The following is a 26,664-nucleotide window of genomic DNA, read 5'->3' as shown; positions in this document are numbered from 1 at the left end:
GAATGAATAAGCGTGTTCACGTTTGGCTTGCTGTGCCTGTCCCGAGAGGAATCCAGGGAGGGATGTAAAAACCATCCCAACAAGACTTAAAAGCGCTATTGCTTTTCCCAATTGTGCAGGGAGAGCTATTGGGGAGGTATTCCCGCCCCGCCCGGAACTGGACCTTGAGTACACGTGATGGCGCGGGAAGACTTGGCCCCAAGAGACCTACGATTAAGCCGCAGCCCCAGAAGGAGCTCGCCAGGTCCACGAGGGTGAGCGGAAGCCCGGGCGGCAGCAGACTGTAAGAAGTTCGCGAGAAAGCGGTTTGCGACACAGAAACCTTCATCATGCAACTAAATTGCTTTACGTCTTCCAGCAGGCTGCTTTGCGGCTCTCCTCACCATCCGAATTGATTTACGGCTCCTCCTTCTGCTTTTTCAAATCTGTCCCTCACGTTCTCCCGGCTCCCTGAGGCCGATGCTGGGATTAGACCTTCTTCCCAGGGTGCCCTTGCACTTCCTTCCCAGTTTCCTCTGCGCATCCCGTCCCTAGTTCCCGTCGCTTACGTGCTGCCGTACGAGGTTCCCTGCGTGCACTGCGCGTTGCCGGAGGCGCGTAAGTGAGGAGGGGGAGGCTGGTCCTGTTTCCGTGGTTCCGGCTGGGGATTGTGGAACGTGGCGCCGCTCAGATTCCGAGCGGAGCACTGGGGAGACGTTTGAGCTCGTCTTGCGGGTGTCCAGAGGCCTGTGCTAATTCATTAGTGCAGCAAGAGGATCTGGATCGGGGCTTTGCGAGGCAGTGGGTGGGAGGAACGGGGGGCGCAGCGCGCGCACCGGGACCCCTCCGTGGGAATGGCGACCACGCCCGGGCCCTACCTGTTTACCGGAGTGTCAGTAGCTGCCGGACAGCTGCTTGTATGGAGTAGGTGAAGTTGGGAAGAAGTGATCGACTAAAAAGGCATTTGGCTCTCTGTTTAGCCGTGTATTCAGCCGTTGTAGACTGTTGTAAAAATTGTGATACAATTCATGTGCAGCTGAAGTCACCCCTTTAAATTGTACAGCCTGCTGTTTTCCAGTGTATTTGCGTGGCGGTGGCCATTATCTAATCCAAGACAACGTTTTCATCACCCCCAGAAAGAAGCCCCGAGGCCCGTTAGTCCACACCTGTCTTCCAACACCCCTAATCCCCTTCTTGTCTGCGAGTTTGCCTCTTCCCAATATTTCTTGTACGTGAAATCCTACGGGGACATTTTAAAAAGTTCTCAGGACAATGGAATTCAAAGATAACTTGAGTTTGGTGTGAAATAATTTGAAATCCATGCATTTTTTTTGGTCATTTTTAAGATTTATTTATTTGAAAGGCAGAGTTACAGAGAGGCAGTGGCAGAGAGGTCTTCCATCTGCTGGTTCACTCCCCAAGTTGTAGCAATGGCTAGAGCTGTGCCGATCCGAAGCCAGGAGCCAAGAGCTTCTTCTGGGTCTCCCATGTGGGTGCAGGTGCCCAAAGACTTGGGCCATCTCCTACTGCTTTCCCAGGCCATAACAGAGAGTTGGATCAGAAGTGGAGCAGCAGGGACTCAAACCGGCGCCCATATGGGATGCTGGCACTGCAGGTGGCGGGTTTACCCACTACGCTACAGCGCCAGCCCCAGAGTTTGTCTTTTTAAAGTCTTCAGTTTTCTCAGTCCAGCACCCATGAGACCATTACCTGTATAGGTGACATGTAGGAAAGAGTGAGTGCGCCTGTCTTCCCAGGGAGGCAGAAACCATGGATGTTGCTGTTGTGTGATATAGGTTTATCCTAAACCATAAACTGTAAACAGGGTGTGGTTGGCATGAGTGCAAGAAAACTTAGCTAGTTGTAGGAGAGAGCTTTCCCTACAAAACAAAACCAGTCAGCCCTCATTATTCATGGTTTCTGTATTTGCAAATTTACTTACTAGCTGAAGTTTGTGGGCTTGCTTTTATTTATTTTTGGCCTGCGTGTCAGGTGGGTGTCTTTCTTTTCTTTCCTTCTTTCTTTCTTTCTCTCCCTCTCCCTCCCTCCGTCCCTGTCTCTTTCTCTCTCTCTCTCTTTCTTTTTTAAGATTTTTATCTATTTATTTGAAAGGCAGAGTTACAGAGAGGCAAAGAGAGAGGTCGTCTATCTGCTGGTTCACTCCCCAAATGGCTGCAACGGCCTGAGCTGTGACGATCTGAAGCCAGGAGCCAAGAGCTTCCGGGTCTCCCACGCAGGTGCAGGGGCCCAAGCACTTGAGCCATCTTCCACTGATTTCCCAGGCCATAGCAGAGAGGCGGAGGATTAGCCAAGTGAGCCATGGGGCTGGCCTATTTTGAGATTTGAGTTGCCCACCATTCATGTCCCACTCTGAGGCCAATGCTGGACCCCACCTTCCTGTTTCAGCCCTCAGACTGTTCTGAGTACCCTTTTGCTGGTATACTTAGTGTTTTGTTTTTCAGATTTTGGGTTTTTTTGGTTGGTACTCTGGCTGTTTAGAATGGCATCCAAGTAAGTTTGGCGTTGTGGCAACGCTGTCATCCCATATGGGCGCTGGCTTGAGTCCTGGCTTCCACTTCCAATCCAGCTCCCCGCCAATGGCCTGGGAAAGCAACAGAAGATGGCCTAAGTTCTTGGACCTAAAAGAAGCTCCTGGTTCCTGGCTTCAGCCTGGTCCAGCCCTGGCCATTGTGGCCATTTGAGGAGTGAACCAGCAGATGGAATCTCTCTATCTCTGCTTCTGCCTCTGCCTCTGCCTCTCTGTAAGTCTGACTTTCAAATAAATAAATAAGTATTTATAAAAAAAAAAAAAAAAACAACAAACCAGATTGGGCCAAGTGTTGTAGTACAGTGGTTAAATTCACTGCCTGTGATACCAGCATCCAGTATGGACACTGCTTTGAGTCCTGGCTGATCTGCTTCTGATCCAGCTCCCTGCTGATGCACCTGGGAAAGCAACTGAGGATGGCCTGAGTGCTTGGGTCCCTGCCACCTCTGTGAGAGACCTGGATGGAATTCCTGGATCCTGGATTCCTCAGCCATTTGGGGAGTGAGCCAGTGGATGGAAGACACCCCTTTCCCCCCAGTCACTTTTTCAAATATTTTTTTAAAAAACAGGAAGATTCAAGGCTTAGGAATAACCCTCTGCTTCTCCACACTTGGGCCAGGGACTCAGTCTTTGGAGTCACTTTTCCTCTTTCTTGAGGGGTAGCATGTGTTAACATTTGAGTGTTTTTCTTTTTTAAATAATTATTTATTTGAAAGGCAGAGTTAGAGAGGGAGAAATTGTGTGTGTGTGTGGGAAGCTTCCATCCACCGTTCGCTTCCCAAATTGCTGAAATGGCTCAGGCCAGGCCAAAGCCAGGAACTCCATCTGAGTCTCCCCTGTTCGCGTCAGGGTTCCAAGTATGTGGGCCATCTTCTGCTGCTTTTCCAGGCACGTCAGAAGTGGAACAGCCAGGACTCCAGGCAGAGGCTTAATCCGCTGCACCACAACTCTAGCTGATAGCTGAGTGGTTTTATCAGTGTATTTCCTGCCAGCAGTGTTTGAGAGTTCCAGTTGCTTCATGTCCTTGCCAACTTTTGGTGGTGTCAGTCATTTATTTTTAGTCATTCTGGTAAAGCGGTATGTGGTTGGGGTTTTAATTTTAGTCCTTGATTATTAATGATGTTGAGCACTTTTTCCTGTGCTTTTTTTTTTTTTTCTTTTTGACAGAGTGGACAGTGAGAGAGAGAGACAGAGAGAAAGGTCTCCCTTTTCCATTGGTTCACCCTCCAATGGCTGCTGCGGCCGGCGCACCGCGCTGATCCGAAGCCAGGAGCCAGGTGCTTCTCCTGGTCTCCCATGCAGGTGCAGGGCCCAAGCACTTGGGCCATCCTCCACTGCACTCCCTGGCCACAGCAGAGAGCTGGCCTGGAAGAGGGGCAACGGGGACAGAATCCGGTGCCTTGACCGGGACTAGAACCCTGTGTGCCGGTGCCGCAGGCGGAGGATTAGCCTATTGAGCCATGGCACCAGCCTTCCTGTGCTTCTTGACGTTTGTATGTCTTCCTTCCCAAAGGGCTCACTCATATCTTTTGCTCACTTCATTACTTAAAAATGGTTTTTCATTTGAAAGGCAGAGAGAAGAGAGAGATTGACAGAGCACCCATCCACTGGTTCACTCTCCAGATGCCCACAACAGTGGGACTAGGCTGGGGCCAGGAGCTGGGAACTCGATGCATGTGGTTTACGGGAACACAATTTCCGAACCGTTCCCTGGTGCCGCCTGGGTCTGCACTGGAAGGAAGCTGTACTCAAAAGCAAAGCCAGAAATCAAATGCAGGCACTTGCCCACTTTAAATTGTGTTGTTTTTTATTATTGAGTTTTTGTAATTCCTTATATAGCCTTTATTTGTGATTGCCTATTCATTTTCCTAGAGTTGTGCTAAGTTTTACATTTTGATGTTGTAAATTTAGCATTGTTTTCTTAGTTATTCTGAGTACTAAGAAATCTTGGCCACTTTGAACTTATGAAGATATTCTGTTATATTTCCTTCTAGAGGTTTTATAGTTTCAGCTTTTATGTTTAGGACTCTGATGCATCTCTAATTTTTGTGAGTGGTGTGAGGTACAACTCAGTATTCATTTTTTTCCTGGATAGGTATCTAGTTGCTCAGCATTGTTTGTTGAAAATGCTGTTGTGTTGCGTTTTTGAAATCAGGATGACTATATGAATGGTGGTTAACATCTGGGCTGTTCTGTTCAGCTGATGAGTCCTTAGGTTAGTACCACATTATTTTCATTACTGTGGCTTTAAGGTAAGTCTGGAAGTTATGTAGTTTAGGTTCCCCAGTGCTGTTGTTTTAAGATTGATTTGGATATTTTAGTTCCTTTGCATTTTCATATGATAGTAGAATAATCTTACCAGTTTATACAAAATGTCTAATTAGGATTGCACTGAATCTATAAATTAATTTTAAAAAAATGGCCATTGTATTGAGTCTTCAAATATATGACCGAGGTATATATCCTTTTGATTTAGATTTTCAATTTCTTTTAGTCCTGTTCTGTCAATTTCAGTGCAACAATCTTATGTGTCTTTTGTTAAATTTATTCCTATTATGAGGGTTCTTTAGAAAGTTCATGGAAAGTGTTATTATGGATTTCAAAATAAACTTATTTTTAAATTCTGTTTTCCATGAACTTTTTGAAATCCCCTTGTATTTTATTTTTATTTTTTCCTAAAGGTTTATTTTGCTTATTTGAAAGGCAGAGTTAGAAAGAGAGAGAGGTCTTCCATCTGCTGATTCACTCTCCAAATGGCCATAATGGCCAGGGCTGGGCGAGGCCAAAGTCAAAAACTAGGAGCCTCCTCCAGTTTCCCACGTGGGTTCAGGGGCCCAAACACTTGGCTCATCCTATGCTGCTTTTCCAGGCCATTACCCTGGAGTTGGATAGGAAGTGGATCAGCTGGAACTTGAACTTGCACCCATCTGGGATGCCAGGATTGCAGGTAGCAGCTTTACCTACTATACCACTACCCGCTATACCACTATGCTGCCCCCCCCCCCAGTATGTTTTTTCTTTTCCTTTTTTTTTTTTTATTTGGCAGATAGTGTTAGACAGTGAAAGAGAGACATGGGAGAGAGAGACAGAAAGGTCTTCCTTCCATTGGTTCTCCCCTCAAATGGCCGCTACAGCCAGAGCTATGCTGATCCAAAGCCAGGAGCCAGGTGCTTCCTCCTGGTCTCCCATGCAGGTGCAGGGGCCCAAGTACTTGGGCCATCCTCCACTGCCCTCTAGGCCCACAGCAGAGAGCTGGATTGGAAGAGGAGCAACTGGGACTAGAACCCGGAGCCCATATGGGATGCTGGCGCCGCAGGTGGAGGATTAACAAGTGAGCCATGGCGGCGGTGGCCCCTGTTTTTTAAACTTTGTTGTCAAAAAGAGCTTCATTTGTATCATTCATTACTCTATGGAGTGTGTCCTGTTTCTCTGGCTGCCTTTCCAGGTTTTTTTTTAAGGGAACTATTACTTCAAATTTTATTTTATTTATTTGAAAGGCTGAGAGACAGACTGAGGTCCCACCCGTTAGTTTACTCCCCAAATGCCTGCAACATCAGAGTCTGAGCCAGGCCAGGGGCTGTGAACTCAATCAAGGTCTCCCATGTGGGTGGCAGGGACCTGACCACTTGAGCCATCACCTGCTGCCTCCCAGATCACATATCATCAGGAAACTGGAATTGGGAGTGGAGTCAAGACTCAGACCCAAGCGCTACAATCTGGGACGTGTACCTCCAAGCCAAGTGGTGTCCAAATGCCTACCCCTCAAGTTTTTCTTTTTTCTTTTCTTTTACAAGGTTCATTTATTTATTTATTTTAAAAGGCAGAGTGATAGGGGGAGGAGGGAGAAAGATAAAAAAAGAGAGAGAACCGAGAGGGGGGGAGAGAGAAAGAGAAAGAGAGAATCTTCCATTCCTCAAATGCCTACAGTAGCTGGCGTTAGACCAGGCCAAAACCAGGAGCCAGGATCTTTGACATGAGTGGGCAAAGGTGTCCTAAGTGGTGGCTTGACCCACCTTACCACAACGCTGGCCCCAATTTTTTCTTTTTATCTTTAGTTTTCAGCAGTTTGCCAATAGTATGTCCAGGTTTGGGTTTCTTTGTATTTATTATACTTGAGGTTTGTTGAGCTTATTTAATCTATAAATTTATGTCAACCAGTTTGGGAAATTTGGAACCATTATCTTATTTTTATTTTTATTTTTTAAGATTTTAGGCCGGTGCCGCGGCTCACTAGGCTAATCCTCTGCCTTGCGGCGCCGGCACACTGGGTTCTAGTCCTGGTCGGGGCGCCGGATTCTGTCCCGGTTGCCCCTCTTCCAGGCCAGCTCTCTGCTGTGGCCAGGGAGTGCAGTGGAGGATGGCCCAAGTGCTTGGGCCCTGCACCCGCATGGGAGACCAGGAGAAGTACCTGGCTCCTGCCATCGGATCAGCGCGGTGCACCGGCTGCAGCACGCTGGCCGCGGTGGCCATTGGAGGGTGAACCAACGGCAAAAGGAAGACCTTTCTCTCTGTCTCTCTCTCTCACTGTCCACTCTGCCAGTCAAAAAAAATAAAAAAATTAAAAAAAAAAAAAGATTTTATTTATTTGAGAAGTAGAACCAGAGAGAGAGAGAGAGAGAGAGAGAGAGAGAGAGAGAAAGAGAGAGAAAGCCTTCAGCTGCTTTCCCAGGCCAATAGCAGTGAGCTGGATGGGAAATGGAGCAGCTGGGACTTGAACCAGAGCCCATATGGGATGCCAGCATTGCAGGCCGCTTTATCCTCTATGCCACAATGCTGGCCCCAAATTTTCTTTTCTCTTGCATTGCCTGCATCCCTCTCTCTTGCCCTGCACAGCAAGGTTTTCAGAGGATTCCTTTCCATTCCTTAGCTCCATTTTCATCCAAAACATTGACTTTCCAAGACTGTGGAGAACTTGAGCGTATTAAGTTCTGTTTTACTCAAGTTGTCCTCTCTCCGTCTTTTCTTGCTCTGTCTGCCCCCTCTTGACCTATCAAAAATCGTCAGAATTTTTATACCTAATTTGGCTTTTCTCTTTCAGGGACTGATGTTAGTTCCATCTTAGGCTCTTTGTTCTCCTCCTCTATTCTATATATTTCCTTTTCCTTCTTGGATTCTGCCTTGCTCTCCCTAAAGAGTTAGGACGAGGCTTCAGGAAATATCTCCACCAGAAAATGATATTTGTCTTCTTAGAGGTGACTTGAAACTTGTATTTTTTTAAAAGGTTTATTTATTTATTTGAAAGGCAGAATTACAGAGAGGCAGAGGCAGAAAGGCAGAGAGGTCTTTCATCCTCTGGTTCACTCCTCCAAATGGCCGCAATTGCTGAAGCTGGGCTGGTCTGAAGCCAGGAGCCAGGAAATTCACCTGAGTCTCCCAAACAGTTGGGCCCTCCGCTGCTGCCCTCCCAGGCACACCAGCAGGGATCCGGATAGTAAGCAGAGCAGCCAGGACACTAAACAGTGCCTATGTGGGATGCTGGACCTGCAAGCCAGAGCTCTGAGCCACTGAGCCACAATACCGGTCCCAAGTTTGTAGTATTTTTAGTTTTCTAATTATGTTTCAAGTCTATGGCCATACCACCCTGAACATGCCCAGTCTCATCTAATTATGTTTGATGATGTGGGATATTTGGTCTATGTAGTCTTTGGAGAATTAAAAATTTTAGGTTCATGTAGTTGCCATCACCTTGGCTATGCAGGAGGTGTTTCCTGTCATTGTTTTGGAAAGATTTGGAGCCTTCAGAAAAGTTACACAATGAATGCCTGCATATCTGCTATTTAATTCATAACTTTGTTACTTTTTCTCTATCTCCTTCTCTTCTTTTTACATACACTCACACATTGCTCTTTTCCTTAGCTGAATGGAGTGAGAATAAGTTGCAGAAAACATGGCATCTTTCTCTCATACTTTATCATATATGGTTGTTCCCTCTTAATCTGCAGTTTTGCTTTCAGAATTTTCATTCCAAAAATAATACTCTAGTGGAGTGAGAAATTAAGATATTTTAGAGAGAAAAGGAGACCACATTTATATAACCTTTATTATGGTATCTTATAATTGTTCTATGTTTAGTTATTGTTGACAATCTCTTATTGTGCTTCACTTATAAATTAAACTTTATCATAGGAGTGTATCACGGGAGAAGACGTAGGATAACTTGTATATAGGGTTTTTGTCCACAGGGGTCTTGGACCATAGGCACCACAGGTAGGGAAGGGGACTATGTATCTTGTAGACACAAGGTCATGCTCCTACCAAGCCGTGATCCCCTTACCGCACTGGTAAATTTGACAGTTCCTCTTCAGATGTCTCCCATTGTCTCAGTAATGTCCTTTATAATCAACCCTCTCTTTCCTGATCCAGAATTTTATCAAGGTCAGTTTTGTTTTGATCAAGAATTTTATCAGGTGCAGTTTGTTTTCAGGTGTCTTTATCATGTAATTTTTAAGAACATTTATTTATTTGAAAGGCAGAATGATGGAGAGGGAGAGACAGAAGAGAGACAGACAGACACCAAGATTTCCCATCCGCTGGTTCGCTCCCCAAATGGCTTCAGTGGCTCGGACTGGACCGGACTGAAGCCAGGAGCTCAGAGCTCCATTCGAGTCTCCCACATTGGTGGCAGGGGCCCAAACACTTGGGCCATCCTCAGCTGCTTTCCCAGGCACATTAGCAGCGAGCTGGATCGGGGGCTGAGCAGGGGCTGGCACTGTGGCGTAATGGGGTAATGGCATAATGCTGCAGTGCCAGCATCCCATATGGGTGCCAGTTCGAGTCCTGGCTGCTCTGCTGCCACTCTAGCTCTCTGCTATGGCCTGGGAAAGCAGTACAAGATGGCCCAAGTCCTTGGGCACCTGCACCTACATGGGAGACCTGGAAGAAGCTCCTGGCTCCTGGCTTTGGATCACCTCAGCTCCAGCTGTTGTGGCCATTTGGGGAGTGAACCAGTGGATGGAAGACCTCTGTCTCTGTCACTTCTCTTCTGGAATTCTGACTTTCAAATAAATAAATCTTTAAAAAAAAAAAAAAAAAAAGGCGACCAGGACTCGACCTGGTGCTGCAGTATGGGATACCAGTGTTACAGGTGGCACGTTAGTCATCTCCTTTGATACTGGGGAGTTCCCCAGGCTTTTTGCTTTTTGAGACTTCGACATTTGTTTTCTAAGATTCCAGGGTAGTTGCTTTGCAGATTTGAATTCGTCTTTTAATTCCTCCATGATCAGAGAGTCCTAATATTAGACTGGCAGAAAAACATGTGCTACAGAAGTGATTTTGTGACCTCATCACATCTATTGGGAAGCCCATGATAGGAAGTGGAGCAGCGGGGGCTTGAACTGCTGCTCTGACGTGGGCTGCATCTCAACGCCTGCCCCGTGATTGTAGTTTCTGACGGACCTGAGGGTTTGTAGAGTCTCAATCTAAGGCATTTGCCCTCAATGCACGAGAATCACCTGGTGGGTGATTACTGAGCCTCATCCTTAGGGTTCGATTCAGGATACCCCGGGCAGGGCCTGATTCCAGGTGGTGGGGAGCATGCTCCTGTTCGAGAAACAGCCTGGTCTGAAGCCCCCTCTGTACTCCTTGAGCTGCAGGTGTCTTCTCTGTCACCTTCCCTTGTGCCTTAGCTGGCCCCTCTGTTTGCCGGCTCCCTCCAGCTGCTGGCTGGCTCCTGGGTGGTACTTCTCTTGCTGTGGCTCCTGTTTCTTTTCTCAGTCCACAGTGACTGTGATCCTTTTGCCCAGAAAGTAGAAGCAGTAAGGCTTTTTTGTTTTATACTTTAAAATGGACTCTCTTGGTCCCCCCAACCTGCTTTATTGAGATATGATTGAAAAATTTGAAGTTATACACTGTAAAGAGAACAACATGATGATCTGATGTGTAGACATAATTGGTTGTTGGTTTTTCCTTATTTTTTCCTTAATGTTTTTGTAATTTTGATCTTTTTTCCAATTATAAATGTCATACATTCTCATTGTAGAAATCACTGTTAATAGCACCAGCGTAACAAAAATGGTGGCAGAAAGGAAGAAGCTGGTAGTAGCTGGAGGACCCAGCTCCCTGGAGAGCCGTGGCCTGTAGGGGGCCGTGTTGGGAAGTGCAGTGTGTGTGGTGATGGGGTGGCATGCGCAGAGCTGCAGCGCAGGAGAGAAAGCAGCTCCCAGAGGACTGCCTGCGGGTGCTGTGTCTGCCCTTGCCTTTCACTGCAAGCATTCTTTGAGGTCTGTCTTTACCTTTTCATTTTTACAGAGACCAACCAGGGTCACTATGTCTGGGGCTGGGGAGGCAGCACTTGGAGCACATGGCAACCATTCCCGCTGTGCGGGCGGCAGCACTGTGTTGTGCTTTGGACAGGTAACTGCATGGCTTCCTCACGCCCGGGGAAGGATGAGGTTCAGGAGAAGGGTTACGGAGAAACAATTTGCAGAGCACCCTCAGGCACGTGTGGGCTCTTTATTGTGACTGGTTTTTACTTTAGAGGCATTATTTGGGGGAATCTCTGGTTACCTCTGAGGGTGTTTTGAAACTTCAGCACTAAAAGACAAAAGGGGAGTTCCATTTAGATGTAAATCCATCCAGATTTTGGATAGCTAACACGTTCGTATGATATCAAATTCAACATGAAACCAAGAGGCCGTGTCAGAAGTCTCCCTATTTCCTTATCATTGCTGTCACCTGCCGCCCAGTTCTCTCTTGGAGGCAGCCAAAGCGAGGGGGTCTCATTCTTCGTAGAGAAATTCTGGGCATAGAAAAGGGAATTCTGTTTTGTCTACCAAACTCCACCTGCTGATATTTTCCCCAAATGCCTACAACAGCCAGGATTGGACCAATGATGAAGCCAGCAGCTAAGAACTCAATCCAGGTCTCCCATGTGGGTGGCAGGGACCTGAGTACTTGAGTCATCACTGCTGCCTCCCAGGTTGCACATTAGTAGGAAGCTGGAATTGGAGGTGGAACCAGGACTCAAACCCAAGCAGTCTGTTATATTACACAGGTGTCCCGAGAGGTGTCTTTGATCACTGGGCCTGGATGCAGGCGTCAACTGCTAGGCCAAACTCCCGGCCCCTGCTGAAGCAGAATATGTTAGTTTCTTATTTGTACTCAAGAAAGATACCCCCCCCCCTTTCTTTTTAAAAAGAGATTTATTTATTTGAAATGCAGAGCTACAGGGAGAGAGAGAGAGAGATCTTCCATCTGTTGAGTCACTCCCCAGTTGGCATCAATGGCCTGGGACAGGCTGAAGCCAGGAGCTAGGAGTTTCATCTGCGTCTCCCACGTGGGTGCAGAGGCCCAAGCACTTGTGCCATCTTCCTAGGCACATCATCAGGGATCTGGATGGGAAGTGGATACCTGGGACTCAAACTGAGGCTCACACAGGACGCCGGTATCACAGGCTGTGGCCTCACTCACACACAACACCGGCCCTTTGACAGGTTGTATCAGAGGGGGAGGGGCGGCTAAGGCAGCAGTTCTCTGGTGGCATTTGCAGGCCCTGGGGACATTTTCAGCATCCGTGAGGTCAGAATTATTTTCAGAGTAATACTGGTTTTTCAGTGGGGATGGCATATAGCATAGCAGTTAAACCATCAGCATCCCACATCCTCATACATCCTGAAGTTTGAGTTCTCACGGCTCTGCTTGCAATCCAACTCCCTGCTAAGGGATCTCAAAGCAGCAGAGGATGGCTTTGGCCTGGCCCAGCTCCATCCATTGGTCGCCATTTGGGGAGTGGATCAGCGGATGAAAAATCTCTCTCTCCCCTTCTCCCTGTCCACCCTGCCTTTCAAATAAAGAAAATGAATCTTTAAAAAACATAAAAGTTTCTTAGTTTTATTTTTTAAAAGGTTAATTGTATTTATTTGAAAGAGTTACAGAGAGAGGCAGAGAGAGAGGTTTTCCATCCGCTGGTTCATTCCCCAGATGGCCACAATAGCCGGAGCTGTGCCGATCCAAAGCCAGGAGCCAGGAGCTTTTTCTGGGTCTCCCACATGGGTGCAGGGGTCCAAGGACTTGGGCCATCTTCTGCTGCATTCCCGCCATAGCAGAGAGCTGGATCGGAAAAGGGCCAGCCGGGACTAGAACCGGCGCTCATATGGGATGCTGGTGCTTCAGGTCAGGGCATTAACCCGCTGTACCATAGCGCCAGCCCCTCTTAGTTTTAATTCCTCATTTTAAAAAATGTTTATGGGACCGGCATTGTGGCACAACCAGTTAAGCCACCACCTGTAATGCAAGCATCCCATATGAGTATCCTAGCAGCTATACTTCCAATCCAGCTCCCTACTAATGCAACTGGGAAAGCAGCAAAAGATGACCCAAGTGCTTGGGCCCCTACACCCCTACGTGAGAGATCTGGATGAAGTTCCTGGCTCCTAACTTTGATGTGGCCCAGCACTGACCGTTGAGGTCATTTGGGGAATGAACCCAGTGGATGGAAGGTCACCCCCCCTCTGTTTCTGCCTTTCAAATAAATAAAGAAAGCTTTAAAAAATTTTTTAGTTTGAAAGGCAGAGGAACAGAGAGAGAGAACTTCCATCTTCTGGGTTACTCCCCAAATACCTGCAACAGTCAGGGCTGGCCAGACTGAAGCCAGGAGCTAGGAACTTCATCGGGTTCTCCCACACCTGAGCCATTACCCTCTGCCTCCCAAGGTGTGCATCAGCCGGAAGCTGGATAGCAGGACACTGGATTGGAGGTGGAGGTGGGACTGAAACCTCAGGATGTGGACATCCCAAGCGGCAGCTTAACTCCCTGCACAATAATGTCCATCTCTAGTTCAAAGTATTCATAGACATAACCCACATGAACAAAAGCTCTTGAAGGGGGTCCTCACACCCAAAGTTGGGGGCTCATGGATCTTGGGTGTGGTGACCATGTTAACCCATTTGTCTTCCCCGGGCTGCAGTGCCAGTACACAGCGGAGGAGTACCAGGCCATCCAGAGTGCTCTGAGGCAGAGGCTGGGCCCGGAATATATCAGCAGCCGCACGGCTGGGGGAGGCCAGAAGGTAGGAGAGTTTCCGGCCCTGCACGGTGGGTACCTGGGTCACAGGTGCTCCTGCCAGTCCCCCTGCGGCCTCAGGCTGTCAGAAGGCTCTGGCTCACTGTTGTGGGGTGTCTGCTCCAGGCCCCGGTGAGGGGAGGGTGCTGGGGTCCAGCCTTCATTGTCATTTGAAGCAGCCCAGGCATTGAGACTCATATAACATCATCTTACATCATCTTTTCAAAGTGTTCCCTTTGTCATTTGCTTCTCATTTTAATTTATATGCTTTTGGTGTTCTATCAAATATGTTAACCTGAGATTTGTGCTTTTGTTGAAACTGAGTCTGGAAACCCTTAGGTGGGTGACTGTAGTGTAGTTCTTCCCCAGAGACACACCATCAATTCCAGCTGGCCTGTTCTAAAAGAGCTTTTGAGTAAATCCACTGGGGATTTCCCTGGGCTGTTTAAGAGCAGTTTTTGCCCCCCCCCCCCCCCAAAAAAAAAAACAGATAAAGAACAAATTATGTAAAGTTTGATTCACAGTTAAAGATGGCAGGGAATTTGTTTTTAAATATTTATTTATTTTTAAGATTTATTTTATTAATTTGAAAGAGTTATAGAGAGAGGTAGAGCCAGAGAGAGAGAGAGAGGTCTTTCATCTGATGGTTCACTCCCCAGATAACTGCAATGGCCAGAGCTGAGCTGATCGAAAACCAGGAGCCAGGAGCTTCTTCCAGGACTCCCATGGTGGGGCAGGGGCCCAAAGACTGGGGCCAACTTCTACTGTTTTCCCAGGCCATAGCAGAGAGCTGGATCGGAAGTAGAGCAGCCAGGACTAGAAACAGTGCCCATATGGGATGCCGGCACTGCAAGCTGGGGCTTTAACCCACAGTGCCACAGCGCCAGCCCCAAAGATTTATTTTTATTTATTTGAAAGGCCGAGTTAAAGAAAGGCAAAGACACAGAGAGAGGGCTTCCATCCTCTCATTTATTCCCCAAATGGCCACAATGGCCGGAGCCAGGAGCTAGGAGCTTCTTCAGGGTCTCCCACGCTGGTATAGAGGCCCAAGGACTTTGCCAGGCCATAGCAGAGAGCTAGATCAGAAGTGGAGCAGCCGGGATTTGAACCTGCATCCGACACAGCAGGCGGTGCTGCTTTATCCGCTATGCTTTACCTGCTATGCCACAGCATTGGCCTGGCAGGGAATTTTTTATTTATTTATTTATTTTGACAGGCAGAGTTAGAGAGATAGAAAGGTCTTCCTTTATCCGTTGGTTCACCCCCCAAATGGTTGCTGTGGCCAGTGCGCTGTGCTGATCCGAAGCCAGGAGCCAGGTGCTTCTCCTGGTCTCCCATGCAGGTGCAGGGCCCAAGCACTCAGGCCATCCTCCACTGCACTCCCTGGCCATAGCAGAGAGCTGGCCTGGAAGAGGGGCAACTGGGACAGAATCCGGCGCCCTGACCGGGACTAGAACCTGGTGTGCCGGCTCCGCAGGCAGAGGATTAGCCAAATGAGCCATGGTGCTGCTGGCAGAGAATTTTTAACATAGCTTTTTCTTTAAAAAATATTTTCCAGGTGTGTTACATTGAGGGTCACAAGGTCATTAGCCTGGCCAACGAGATGTTTGGGTACAACGGCTGGGCGCACTCGGTCACGCAGCAGAATGTGGGTGAGTCGGCCTCCGAGTTCCGCTGCGGGAATTCTGTGGCTGGGGCGGCGCACACGCATAAGGAATGCAGGAACGGCCAGGGAGCAGTGGCTTCTTCAGCTGTGCTCTTTCTCGCCCCTAGATTTTGTTGACCTCAACAACGGCAAGTTCTACGTGGGAGTCTGCGCGTTTGTGAGGGTGCAGTTGAAGGTGAGGCTGATGGCACTGCGCGGAAGGACTGGCAGGCGAGGGAGGGGGCGGCGGGCACCAGGGCCTTGACCTGTTTCAGAGCGGACCCCGGAGGGCCTCCAGAAAAGAACTCTGAAAACCTTTGTCTTCTTTCATGTTTTTAATTTACACTTAGACAGTTTTCACTACCTGTTACCTAGTTCAGAGTTTCTTTCTTTCTTTTTGATATTTGGCATTTTTAAAGAAATCTGTTACAGTTTTAGGAAATCTATACAGTTTTAAGGTCCCTCCCATGGGAGGGCTGGTGCTGTGATGGAGCAGGTTAAATCCCGGGCCTGTAGCACTGCTGTCCCATATGGGCGCCAGTTCGAGTTCGGGCTGCTCCACCTCTGATCCAGCTCCCTGCTAATGTACCTGGGAAGGCAGCAGAGGATGGCCTAAGTGCTTGGGCCCTTGCACACACGTGGGAGACTTGGAGGAAGCTCCTGCCTTCTGACTGGGCCCAGCTTCGGCTCTTGCGGACATTGGGGAGTGAACCAGTGGATGGAAGATTCTTTCTCTGTTTCTGTCTCTGTAACTCTTTCAAATAAATATAATAAATCTTAAAAAAAAAAAAAAAAAGAAGTATACCCATGGAATTTGAGTGCCAGTTCTTTAGTCATTAGAAATTTCACATTGTTCCTTATCTGAGTTCATAGTTTCTTTCTTTTCTTTTCTTTTTTTTTTTTAAGATTTTATTTATTTGAGAGATAGAGTTACAGGCAGTGAAAAGGAGAGGCAGAGAGGAAGGTCTGCCATCAGCTGGTTCACTCCCCAAATGGCTGCAATGGCTGGAGCTGTGCCGATCCGAAGCCAGGAGCCAGGAGCTTCTTCCCGGTCTCCCACACGAGTGCAGGGACCCAAGGACTTGGGCCATCTTCTACTGCTTTCCCAGGCCATAGCATAGAGCTGGATTGGAAGAGGAGCAGCTGGGACTAGAACCGGTGCCCATATGGGATGCCGGTGCTGCAAGCGGAGGATTAACCTACTGTTAACCAGCCCCTCTCCACTGGTTTTTATCCTACTGTGTTTTGTGATTGAAAGCTTTATTAACCTTATTAGGCTTCTCTGCCTGTGTGTGTGTACATATGTGCAAGTGTGTGTATAAGAAGAAATTTTAGGGGTAAATTTCTAGTGACCTTAAGGCTCCAAATATGGAAAGAGTTCTTCTGGGTTGAGTTACTGTCATTGCTAACGCATAATTGATCAGACAGTTGTATTTACTTTTTTTTTTTTTTTTAAGATTTATTTATTTATTTGAGAGGTAGAGTTACAGTGAGAGGGAGAGACAGAGAGAAAGGTCTTCTGTCTGTTGGTTCACTCCCCAAATGGCTGCAATGGCTGGAGCTGTGCTGATCTGAAGCCAGGAGCCAGGAGCTTCTTCCGGGTCTCCCACATGGGTGTAGGGGCCCAAGGGCTTGAGCCACCTTCTACTGCTTTCCCAGGCCATAGCAGAGAGCTGAATTAGAAGAGGAGCAGCCGGGATTATAACTGGCGCCCATATGGGATGCCGGCACTGCAGGCGGAGGATTAACCCACTGTGCCACCCCACCGGCCCCAGTTGTATTTACTTTTAAGAGACAACGTAAATGCTCAAAATTTTGATAATCAAAATTTAAAAAATGGCATGGAAAATGCACTTAATGAGGTCATGGTACTTATCTTCTTACTTTTCAGTTAGTTATATATTCTGTGATTGAATATCATATATTTCTTTTATGAATATTCAGCATTACTTCTGTTTTGACTTATGTATTTTGCTTTTTAAAATAAAAACTCCTATTCATTTGAAAGACAGATATAAACAACACCCATCTTTTGGTTCACTTCCTGGATGGTTCACTTCTGCAATGGCTAGAGCTGAGCCAAGTGGAAGCCAGGAACTCCAGCCACGTCTCCCACATGAGTCGCAGGGACCTGGGTACTTCAGCCATCCTGCTGCCTCCCAGGAAGCTGGAATAGGAAGCAGAACTTGGACTCCAAGATGAGAGTACCCCTGACTTGTTATTTTTATAAATAGTACTGAACAATTTTATTCACATAAATTCAATAGCTGGGATGAGAAGTGGTTTGTAATAGTATCACTTGTTTCTCTGAGTCTTTTTCAAGTTTTTTTCCAAAACTCAGTGCTATCATCAAACATTATATTTAATTCTTTTTTCTTCTTCTTTTTTTTTTTTTTTTTTTAATTTGGACAGGCAGAGTGGACAGTGAGAGAGAGAGACACAGAGAAAGGTCTTCCTTTTGCCGTTGGTTCACCCTCCAATGGCTGCCACGGCCGGCGCGCTGCAGCCGGCACACTGCGCTGATCCGATGGCAGGAGCCAGGTGCTTCTCCTGGTCTCCCATGGGGTGCAGGGTCCAAGCACTTGGGCCATCCTCCACTGCACTCCCTGGCCATAGCAGAGAGCTGGCCTGGAAGAGGGGCAACCGGGACAGAATCCAGCGCCCTGACTGGAACTAGAACCTGGTGTGCCAGCGCCGCAAGGCGGAGAATTAGCCTAGTGAGCCGCGGCGCCGGCCACATTATATTTAATTCTCTATCAGCCAAGTGTGCTCAGGTCCACCCTTCTTCACTGTTGGTGAAAACCAAGAAATGGGCACTGCCTGATATGGAAAATGATGTGCTGTACGACTCTTAGAGTCCGTTTGATGCAATTTTTCAGATATTCCTTTTGGATGGTATTGGAGGGGTTTTTATACCCTGGGGGCCTGTTTCTTAGTAAGATTTGGGGCCACTTGGAAATGGCCTTCCATATGTGGCTAGGGGCCGGTAAGGGGGCATGGGACTGTGCGGGAGGGTTGTCTTGCAGCTGTCTGCTGCTGGCGGCAGGAGGCGCTGCGGAGCCAGGGTCCTGCCACAGCCTTGCTCTCTTCTTCCCCCAGGATGGCTCCTATCATGAAGATGTGGGCTATGGTGTTAGTGAGGGCCTCAAGTCCAAGGCCTTGGCGCTGGAGAAGGCGAGGAAGGAGGCGGTGACTGATGGGCTGAAGCGAGCACTCAGGTGAGCACAAGTGGCCAGGGCGGAACCTGCTGCTTCAGCCCATTTCCTGGCAGATTTTGGAAACCGAAATGTAGTCAGGTGGTCTGGAAGTCTGAGCACCGGGAAGGGATGCCCTCGCCTGTAGCCTCCTCCCGACTATATAATGCTTCCTGTGGGTGCGGGGGTGGGACGCTGGGAGGGCCGTGTTGGGTGCTCGCCCCTGCTGCTGCCCCGCTCACTCGTGTACCCAGCCGTTCCTCCCGAGGCCGCAGCTCGCTTCCTCCTTCTCTGTACCGTAACCCTCCTCCCGGTGTCCCGGTGGGTCGGCCTAGTTAGGTAGCACAAGGTGGTGTTTTGGGTCAGAGACAGGACACCTTAGAGAACTGAAGTGAGTTGAGTCACCAGAAAAACACGGATGCACTACGGAATGGCGTGCCCGTGATCCGCCCCCCCCAGAGTCCCATGTGTCCATGGCTGGACTGTGCCTGTGACCCTGCCCCCACTGAGTTCCCAGCTCCAACCAGCCTCTGTAGGCGTTTGGGGAGTGAACTTGCACATAGAAGGTCTCCCTCTTTCTCTTTGTCTCTGCTTTTCAATAAAAATAAAAGTTGTAATTCTGTTCTCTGATATTCACTTGTAACAATTCTCAACCCTGTTTCCCTATTTTGGCCTTGCTGTTGCGGTGTTGCGGGTAGGAGTTTTGGGAATGCACTTGGAAACTGTGTCCTGGACAAAGACTACCTGCGGTCCCTGAATAAGCTTCCGCGCCAGGTAAGCCGGCAGCGGGAGGATGACTTGAGGTGTTCCTTGTGTCATGGATTAATCTGTGGGAGGGAGGGAGAAACACACAAGGGCTCAGCTACTGAGAGGGTCTAGAGTGGTCCCGTTTTGAGTGTCAGAGCCAGCAGGAGTCAGTCACGTCAGCTCATGACTGAAGAAGCAGGCGTAATGGATCCTCAGAGCTGTGTTGCGAGTGGAGAGGGCACGGAGCCCCCTCCAGCACCACTGCCGTGTGCCCGTCATGCTCAGAGCCTGGCCTGTCGACCCCTACTCCCTTCCCAAGCATCCGCCCGTGGAGAATGGTGTCTGCAGTGGGACAGCATGGAGTCACGCGAGTCCTCTGGCATATTGCCCACCTGCTGGAGGGGGCTGCTCACTCTCTGCTCTTCTCTGAGACTCTTGCCTTGCTGTCACCTTGGGCAGTGCTCCCCATCCTGCACTCGAGGGCTTCTTTTCTTGCGGAACCCCTAATAGATGTGTGTGTGTCAGCTGGCATCTGTCAGATCTCCTCCTTCCTTTCCTCCCTCTCAAGACAGAATGATGGAGAGGGAGAGAGAGAGAGAAATTTTCCATCTGCTCTATCACTCCCAGAACAGCTAATTCTGGGCCAGGCCGGAACCAGGAACCTGGGACGCAATCCAGGCCTCCCACGTGGGCGGCAGGGACCCAGGCACTTGAATCATCCTCTGCTGTGTCCCAGGGTGAGCAGGAGCAGGAGCTGCAACAGGAACAGAGGTGGGCTTTCCGAGTGGTGGCTTAACTACTGTGTCACAGTGCTTACCTCCAAAACGCCATTTTAAAAAAATTCTTTTATTTTTTTTTTCTAATTTATTTTTTTGACAGGCAGAGTGGACAGTGAGAGAGACAGAGAGAAAGGTCTTCCTTTGCCGTTGGTTCACCCTCCAGTGGCCGCCGCGGCCAGCGTGCTGCGGCTGGCACACTGCACTGATCCAATGGCAGGAGCCAGGTGATTCTCCTGGTCTCCCATGGGGTGCAGGGCCCAAGCACTTGGGCCATCCTCCACTGCACTCCCTGGCCACAGCAGAGAGCTGGCCTGGAAGAGGGGCAACCGGGACAGAATCCGGTGCCCCGACCGGGACTAGAACCCGGTGTGCCGGCGCCGCAAGGCGGAGGATTAGCCTAGTGAGCCGTGGCGCCGGCTAAAAAAATTCTTTTAAACATTAGATTCGGTGTGCTAATATTTTGTCAATGATTTTTGCACCCATATTTACAAGGGATATTACTTGATAGTTTTTCTTTGGACTACAACTTGTAATGCAGTTTGCCACGTGAGCATCTTCAGTGTCTGGGTGAGGAGAGCTTGGTCTGTTCCCATTGTTTGCAGCCAACTGTCAGCACTTTTTCCTCTTCCAAAATCAAACTCCATCCAGAAAAGGCTACTCTCTCTTCTTTTCAACCCGCCTCTGGTGATTAGCATTCTAGCTTTGTTTTTTGTTTATTTATTTATTTTTAATTATCTATTTGAGGGACAGAAATAGGTAGACAGAAAGCTTTCATCTGCTGGCTCACCCCCTAAATGTGCGCAAACACCAGGCTGGGCTGGAGCTGGAGCTGGTAGCAGGAACTCAGCCCGGGGGTGGCCAGAACCCCGCCACTTGAGCCAGCGCGCTGCCTGCCAGGACCTGCATAGCAGGAAGCTGAAGTCGGGAGCTGGTGTCTAACCCTGGCCCTCTGATGGGGGACGCACTGGGCCAGATGGCTGCCTCCATTCTACTGTGTTCCTGTGAGCTGGATGGTGCGAGTGAGAGCGTGTAGGTTGCCAGGCTCATTTCACTTAGCATTCACATCTCAAGGTTCATCCCTATTGGAGTGTGCCCGTGATTCCCTTCCTTTTTTTTTTTTTTTTTTTTGGACAGGCAGAGTGGACAGTGAGAGAGAGAGACAGAGAGAAAGGTCTTCCTTTGCCGTTGGTTCACCCTCCAATGGCCGCCGCGGCCAGCGCGCTGCGGCCGGCGCACCGCGCTGATCCGGTGGCAGGAGCCAGGAGCCAGGTGCTTTTCCTGGTCTCCCATGGGGTGCAGGGCCAAGCACCTGGGCCATCCTCCACTGCACTCCCTGGCCACAGCAGAGGGCTGGCCTGGAAGAGGGGCAACCGGGACAGAATCCGGCGCCCCGACCGGGACTAGAACCCGGTGTGCCGGCGCCGCTAGGCGGAGGATTAGCCTAGTGAGCCGCGGCGCCGGCCTCCCTTCCTTTCTAAGGCTGAGTTCTGCTGTTTGTCTAGACCACGGTTGACCCTTCACCTGCCGATGGACACTTGGGCTGCTTCTGCTGTGGCTGCTGTGAGGAGCACTGCTGTGACGTGGGTGCGCTCCCAGTCTTCGGGCTGCGTGCCCGTGGGTCGTGGTGGTTCTGTTTGTCATTTTGTTGAGGAACTGCCGTTCTGATTTCTACAACAGTTGCAGCATTTTATGGTCCCCACAGTATCTAAGAGTTTGCCTCTCTACATGCATGACAACACTTGTCATTTTCTGTGTTTTTTTGTAATTGCCAGCCTGATGGGTGACGTGATATTTTGTTGTCGTTTCAGTTTGCCTGTTCTTGATGATTAGTGATGTTGAACATCTCTTTGTAAATTGGCTTCATATCATCTTTGCAGAAATGTGTATTCAAGCCTTTGCCATTTTAAATTAATTAAATTATTTAATTAGCTTGAGAAACAGACAAATAGAGCTTCCATCTGCTGGTTCATTCCCCAAATGCCCACAAGAGCCAGGGCTGGGCCAGGCCAAAGCCAGGAACCTGGAACTCCATCTGGGTCTCCAGGTGGCAGGGCGTAGGTACTTGGGCCATCTTCCGCTGCCTCCCCAGGTGCATTAGCAGGGAGGAGATGCAGGTGTGTCAAATAGCGGCCTAGCCTGCAGAGAGCGGCAGCACGAGACAGTCTCTCCGTGAGCCTTTGAAGAACCCCAGGTTTTGAACTTTGGAGGTTTGAGCCCTTTGACTTTCTTTTTTCAAAATCCTTTTTATTATTTGAGGTCCCTTGGGATTCTGTGTGAATCTTAGTATGGATTTTTCTATTTCTGCAAAAAAATACTGATGAGATTTTTATAGGGATTGCCTTGAATTTGTAGCATGGATGTTACAGCAATTTTGAGTCTTCCAGTTCGGGAAGCTGGGAAGTCTTTCCATTTATTTGTGTCTGTATTTCAGCAGTGTTTTTTAGTTTTTGGTGTACCAGTCTTTTACTTTCTTGGCTAGGTTTGTTCCTCAGGATTTTGTTCTTTTTGGTGTTCTTGCAAATGGAATTGTTTTCTTACCTTTTCAGATTGTTCATTAATACATAGACAGCCTAGTGATTCTTGTTTTGATTTTGTCCCTGCAACTCTGCTGAATTCATTTATTCTAGCAGGGTGTGTGTGTGTGTGTGTGTGTGTGTGTGTAGAGTTTACTCTTTTCTACACAGAAGATCATGTAAGGTGCCAGCCTGGGGCAGCAGGTTAAGCCACCATTTGAGATGCAGGCATGCCATATCTGAGTCCTGGCTGCTCCACTTCCCATCCAGTTCCCTGCTAGGGCCTGGGAAAGCAGCAGCAGGTGTTCCAAGTGTTTGGGCCCCTGCCATCTACGTGGGAGACCTGGATGAAACTCCTGACTCCTGGCCCAGCCCTGGCAGTTGGGCCATTTGGGGAGTGGACCAAGACAGAAGGTGTCTCTGTCTCTGTCTCTCTCTGTCTCTCTTTCTCTTTCAAATAGATAAATAAATTGTTAAAAAAGATCATGTCAAATCTGAAGATAAGCCTACTTCTTCCTCTCCAGTGTGCACGCCGTTTCTTTCTTTGTCATGCCTAATCGCTGTGGTTGGCACCTCCAGCCCTTTCTTGAATAGAAATGGTGAGAGCAGGCTTCTTTGCCTCATTCCTGATCTTCCTGGAAAGCTTCGATCTTTCACCCTTTTCCATATGCTCTTTCTCATATTGCACTGGGTTCTTCTAGTCCTGGTTATTGAGCCGTTTTATCCTAAAGGGTATTGGAGCTCGTTGAATGCTTTCTCTGAGTCAGTTGAGATGATCCTGGGTTTGTCCTGCGTCCGTTCACGTGTGTTATGCTGATAGGGCTTCCCTTGGTGAGCCGCCTTTCTGGGAACAGCACTCTCTCGGTCGTGGTCACAATCCTTTTAATGTGCTCTTGAATTTGGCTTGCTAGTATTTTGTTGAGAATTTTAAAATTAATTCTCATCACTGACCTAAGTTGTCTTTCAAGGTTTCAAGGTTTGTCAGTTTCATTGGGAAGAGCAGTTGGAGGAAGTTTTTTTTTTTTTTTCCTCTCTCTTTCTTCCTTGTTAGTTGCCTCTTGAAGTGGATTTGAGTAAAGCAAAGAGACAAGATTTTGAACCATCTGTGGAACAAGCAAGATATAACAGCTGCCGACTGAACACGGCCCTGGCACCCCCACGACCACAGGAGGTGACCTCCCCCTGCAGACCAGGCCTCCCAGATAATCCCCACCTTGTGACACAGGGGGACAAGGACAGCAGCTCCCGGTACGGGGTCCCCCCTGCACCTCCCGGCCCTCCTCGCCTCCCGTTCTCCTCCGGAACGGCGAGCTGGGCTGTGTGCTGCTTGGGGCCCTGCAGTCCCCGGGTGGCTGTGGAGCAGGTAGGTGCCTCTGGAACTTGCCCGACCTCGGTGTTCTGGTCCTAGAACCCCGGCCTGCTCCGCGGGGAGTGACACCACCCAGCAGCGGAAGCTCCGGCAGCAGCAGCTGCAGCGGCAGTTCCGGGAGCAGATGGAGAGACAGCAGCAAGTGCAGACGTCCGCCCCGCCCGCGGAGACAGAACGTGAGGGTGTGTGGGAGGCGGGCCCTGGTAGGTGACAGGGTGCCCTGAGTGCTGCCAGACCTCAGCGGGACAGGTGACAGACGGCGCCCAGATGAAGACGGTGAACTCCGCCCCACACTCTCCTTTTCTAAAGGCAGGGGGTGACCCGGCCTGGGCGCCCCTTCTGGAAACAAGTTCAAGGGGAAGAACTTTTTGCTTCCGACACCTTGATCATCTCTGCACGACAGAGCTGCTTGTTTCTGAGGTGCCCTTGGGAGCGAGGCAGACTGGGTTTGGACAGGAGCTCTGGGTAGATTGTTGATCCCTGAACTCTGGCTCACTGCAGACCTGGGAGTAGCAGGTAGGCACAGATGGGGGCAGCGGCAGGGGGCCTAGAGTGCTGAGGAGATTTCCCCGTTTTCCTACACCTTTGGAAGATTCACAAAGGACTGCATTCGGGTCTGGTTTGTTAATATCCTCCTTGGCCCTGAGAGGCGGCAAAGATGTGAAAGCGGGCCCGCTTTCTGTGTGGGGGTGCCCACTCCTGATCAGACCACCCGAGCCAGTATTTATCTACCTTATCCTGCTCTCTGCCTAACATTTTGTGTGAACAAGGGTTATGGCTTTAAAAATGTTGAATTCCATACATTCAAATGCAGGCAGGCCTGGGGCAGCCCAGCCAGCTCTGCGGCGTGTGACTTGTGCCCTCTCACCTGCACTGCAGTGGCGCTGCCTGCCCCGCCCGTGACGCACAGCACTCCCAAACCTGCTGACCCTGACCCGGGCCCGGAGGAAGACTCCCTTGCAGGTACAGCTCCGGAACTCGTCAGCAGTACACCCGCGGTCATAGAATACATTTTAAGAGGCATCCAAATCGTCGTTTTTGTCTGTTTCATAGCCCTGTGTAGTCGAAGAACGGGAAGAGGACCCAGAATAGACTGCTGGGGGTTCTGAGTGAGCTGTCCTGACCACAGCCGTGTGTTAGTGCACCCACGGGGGCGGGGGAGAAATTCCAGATCTGTCAGTGACAGGGCACTCCAGATGGGCGATTCTTTGACCACGTCTTCAGTGCTTCATGTGACACTGATTTGCTCACATTGCACTTTCTGTGGCCTCTGCAGAGAACCTTGAAGACAACCTGGACCTGTGGGATGAGACTCCAGACATCCTGGACAATGTTGCCAAGCCCTTGTCAAGAGCAGCACCAGCCCAGATGTCTGCCATGCCAGCCCCGAACCATCTGGAGCTGGAGACCTGGAACAAGAACCCCCACGGCCTTTGCCACCAGAAGCCACAAACAGAATCTGTGCCCCGGCACCCCCAAATTCACGACACTAACCAGCATGGAACAGGTAGCAAGAACAAAATGACAGGGACATACGGGTTTAGTTCTGTGCATTTTTAAAGAAAGGATGACATTGCATTTGAAGGAGCTGGCCGGACAGGTGTTTGGTGCTGCCTGGGACACCTGTCTCCTTCACTGGAGAACCTGCTCTGCTCCCAGCTCCGGATTCCTGCTAACGTGCACTCTGGGAGGCAGTGGCAATGGCTCAGTGGTTCCTCAGGAGTGAACTTGGGGCCCTGCTTCCCACGCTGGAGTTCAGGGCTGGATTCCTGGCTCCTGGCCTTGTTCTGGCAGAGCCCTGCAATTGAGAGCATGTGGGGAGTAAATCAGAGGCTGGGAGGTTTTTCTCTCTGCTTTCAAATATAATAAAACAAATGACTAAATTCAGGGCCGGTTTTGTGGCACAGCAGGTTAAGCTACTTGGGATGTCCATATCCCATATTGGAGTGTCAGTTCAAGTTACAGCTGCTGCACCTCCTATCCGGCTCCATGCTAAGGCCTGGGAGGCAGAAGATGATGGCTCAAGTGCTTGAGTCCCTGCCACCCACTGGGAGACGTGGATGAAGTCCTGGCTCTTGGCTTCAGCCTGGCCCAGCCCTGGTTGTTCTGGGCTTTTGGGGAGTGAACCAGTAGATGGAAGATCTGTCTTTTCCTCTCTGTTACTCTGCCTTTCAAATAAATAAATCTTTAAAATGAGTAAGTCAACTTAAAAGAAGTTGGATAGAATTAGCCTAAGGCAGTAAGAAATGTTAAGGAGAAGGTGACTGACTGGTTTAAGAACCAGGCCATTTTTTGAGTCTAAGATGGCAGCCAGGAAGCATGACTGCACTGAGCTTTCTCGGCTAAGAGTAGGTCCATCGTGAGCACGATGCCACAAAGGCTGATCGTCATTCTTGGGCTCTGACTCTAAATTGGGATCATGAGCTAATACAACCCCCCAATTATGAACGGTTTATTCCTTATTTTAAAAGAATTGCAGCAATATTTAAGCCCTTTTATCTTCCAGGAGACTGTGCATCTCATAGGAACAGCCGGGACATGAAGAAAAGGAAATGGGACCCGTCCTGAGGCTCAGGCCACATGCCTGGACTTCATTACCAAGGGGCTTTGGAAGCTACTCTTGAGTCATGAACTTGTTCGTCCCTGAGGAATGGACTGTCCACGGGCTCACACCGGGGTTCATCCCGAACCTTCCCAGGGGATCTGTCGGAGCCTGCTGCAGAGAAAGCCGAGTGCCTGAGGATGTCACACGTGGCAGTGGCGGGGGTGGTGGTGGGGAGGTAGGGGGGAAGGAGTGGGGGTCTTGGACAGATGGAATGCCTTGCCTTTGGCCCTTGATGCTTTTCAGTATTTATTCCTACGCAACTGTTAATAAAGACAGACATTTTAGGA

The 26,664-nt window shown here is 49.2% G+C and overlaps 1 protein-coding gene across 8 annotated transcripts; it reads left to right on the top strand.

The window, feature by feature from the left end:
- Positions 1-26,664, top strand: RAD52 (RAD52 DNA repair protein). 8 transcript variants are annotated; one of them, XR_016213446.1, is made up of 13 exons: positions 15-597; positions 5,397-5,474; positions 10,775-10,879; positions 13,431-13,532; positions 15,084-15,177; positions 15,299-15,366; positions 18,270-18,388; positions 19,063-19,138; positions 23,455-23,574; positions 23,812-23,954; positions 24,652-24,735; positions 25,049-25,279; positions 26,279-26,664. XR_016213446.1 is itself a non-coding variant. In XM_070049257.2 (13 exons), exons 2-13 carry the CDS (start codon positions 5,460-5,462, stop codon positions 26,338-26,340), a joined length of 1,296 nt encoding a protein of 431 aa, XP_069905358.2. In that variant the 5' UTR covers positions 15-597; positions 5,397-5,459; the 3' UTR covers positions 26,341-26,664. The 8 variants fall into 8 exon arrangements, 6 of the variants coding, with proteins under 6 accessions (XP_051706720.3, XP_069905360.2, XP_069905358.2 ...); XM_070049257.2 differs by having other exon boundaries at positions 23,455-23,651; XM_089304488.1 differs by lacking the exon at positions 5,397-5,474 and adding an exon at positions 4,623-4,742 and having other exon boundaries at positions 466-597; positions 23,455-23,651.

Source organism: Oryctolagus cuniculus, chromosome 9 (assembly GCF_051225735.1).
Source record: "Oryctolagus cuniculus isolate XC-2025 breed Fujian yellow rabbit chromosome 9, ASM5122573v1, whole genome shotgun sequence".
NCBI classification, from domain to species: domain Eukaryota; kingdom Metazoa; phylum Chordata; class Mammalia; order Lagomorpha; family Leporidae; genus Oryctolagus; species Oryctolagus cuniculus.
The sequence above is the reverse complement of the archived record's forward strand: the minus strand, read 5'-3'. Positions and strand labels throughout refer to the sequence as shown.

Bases quoted from the DNA above. Each gene is read 5' to 3' on its own strand.
- RAD52 (XM_070049257.2), top strand. The intron at 15,178-15,298 runs GTGAGTCGGCCT...TCTCGCCCCTAG, and splicing joins GGTCACGCAGCAGAATGTGG to ATTTTGTTGACCTCAACAAC. The intron at 23,652-23,811 runs GTACGGGGTCCC...TTCTGGTCCTAG, and splicing joins GACAAGGACAGCAGCTCCCG to AACCCCGGCCTGCTCCGCGG.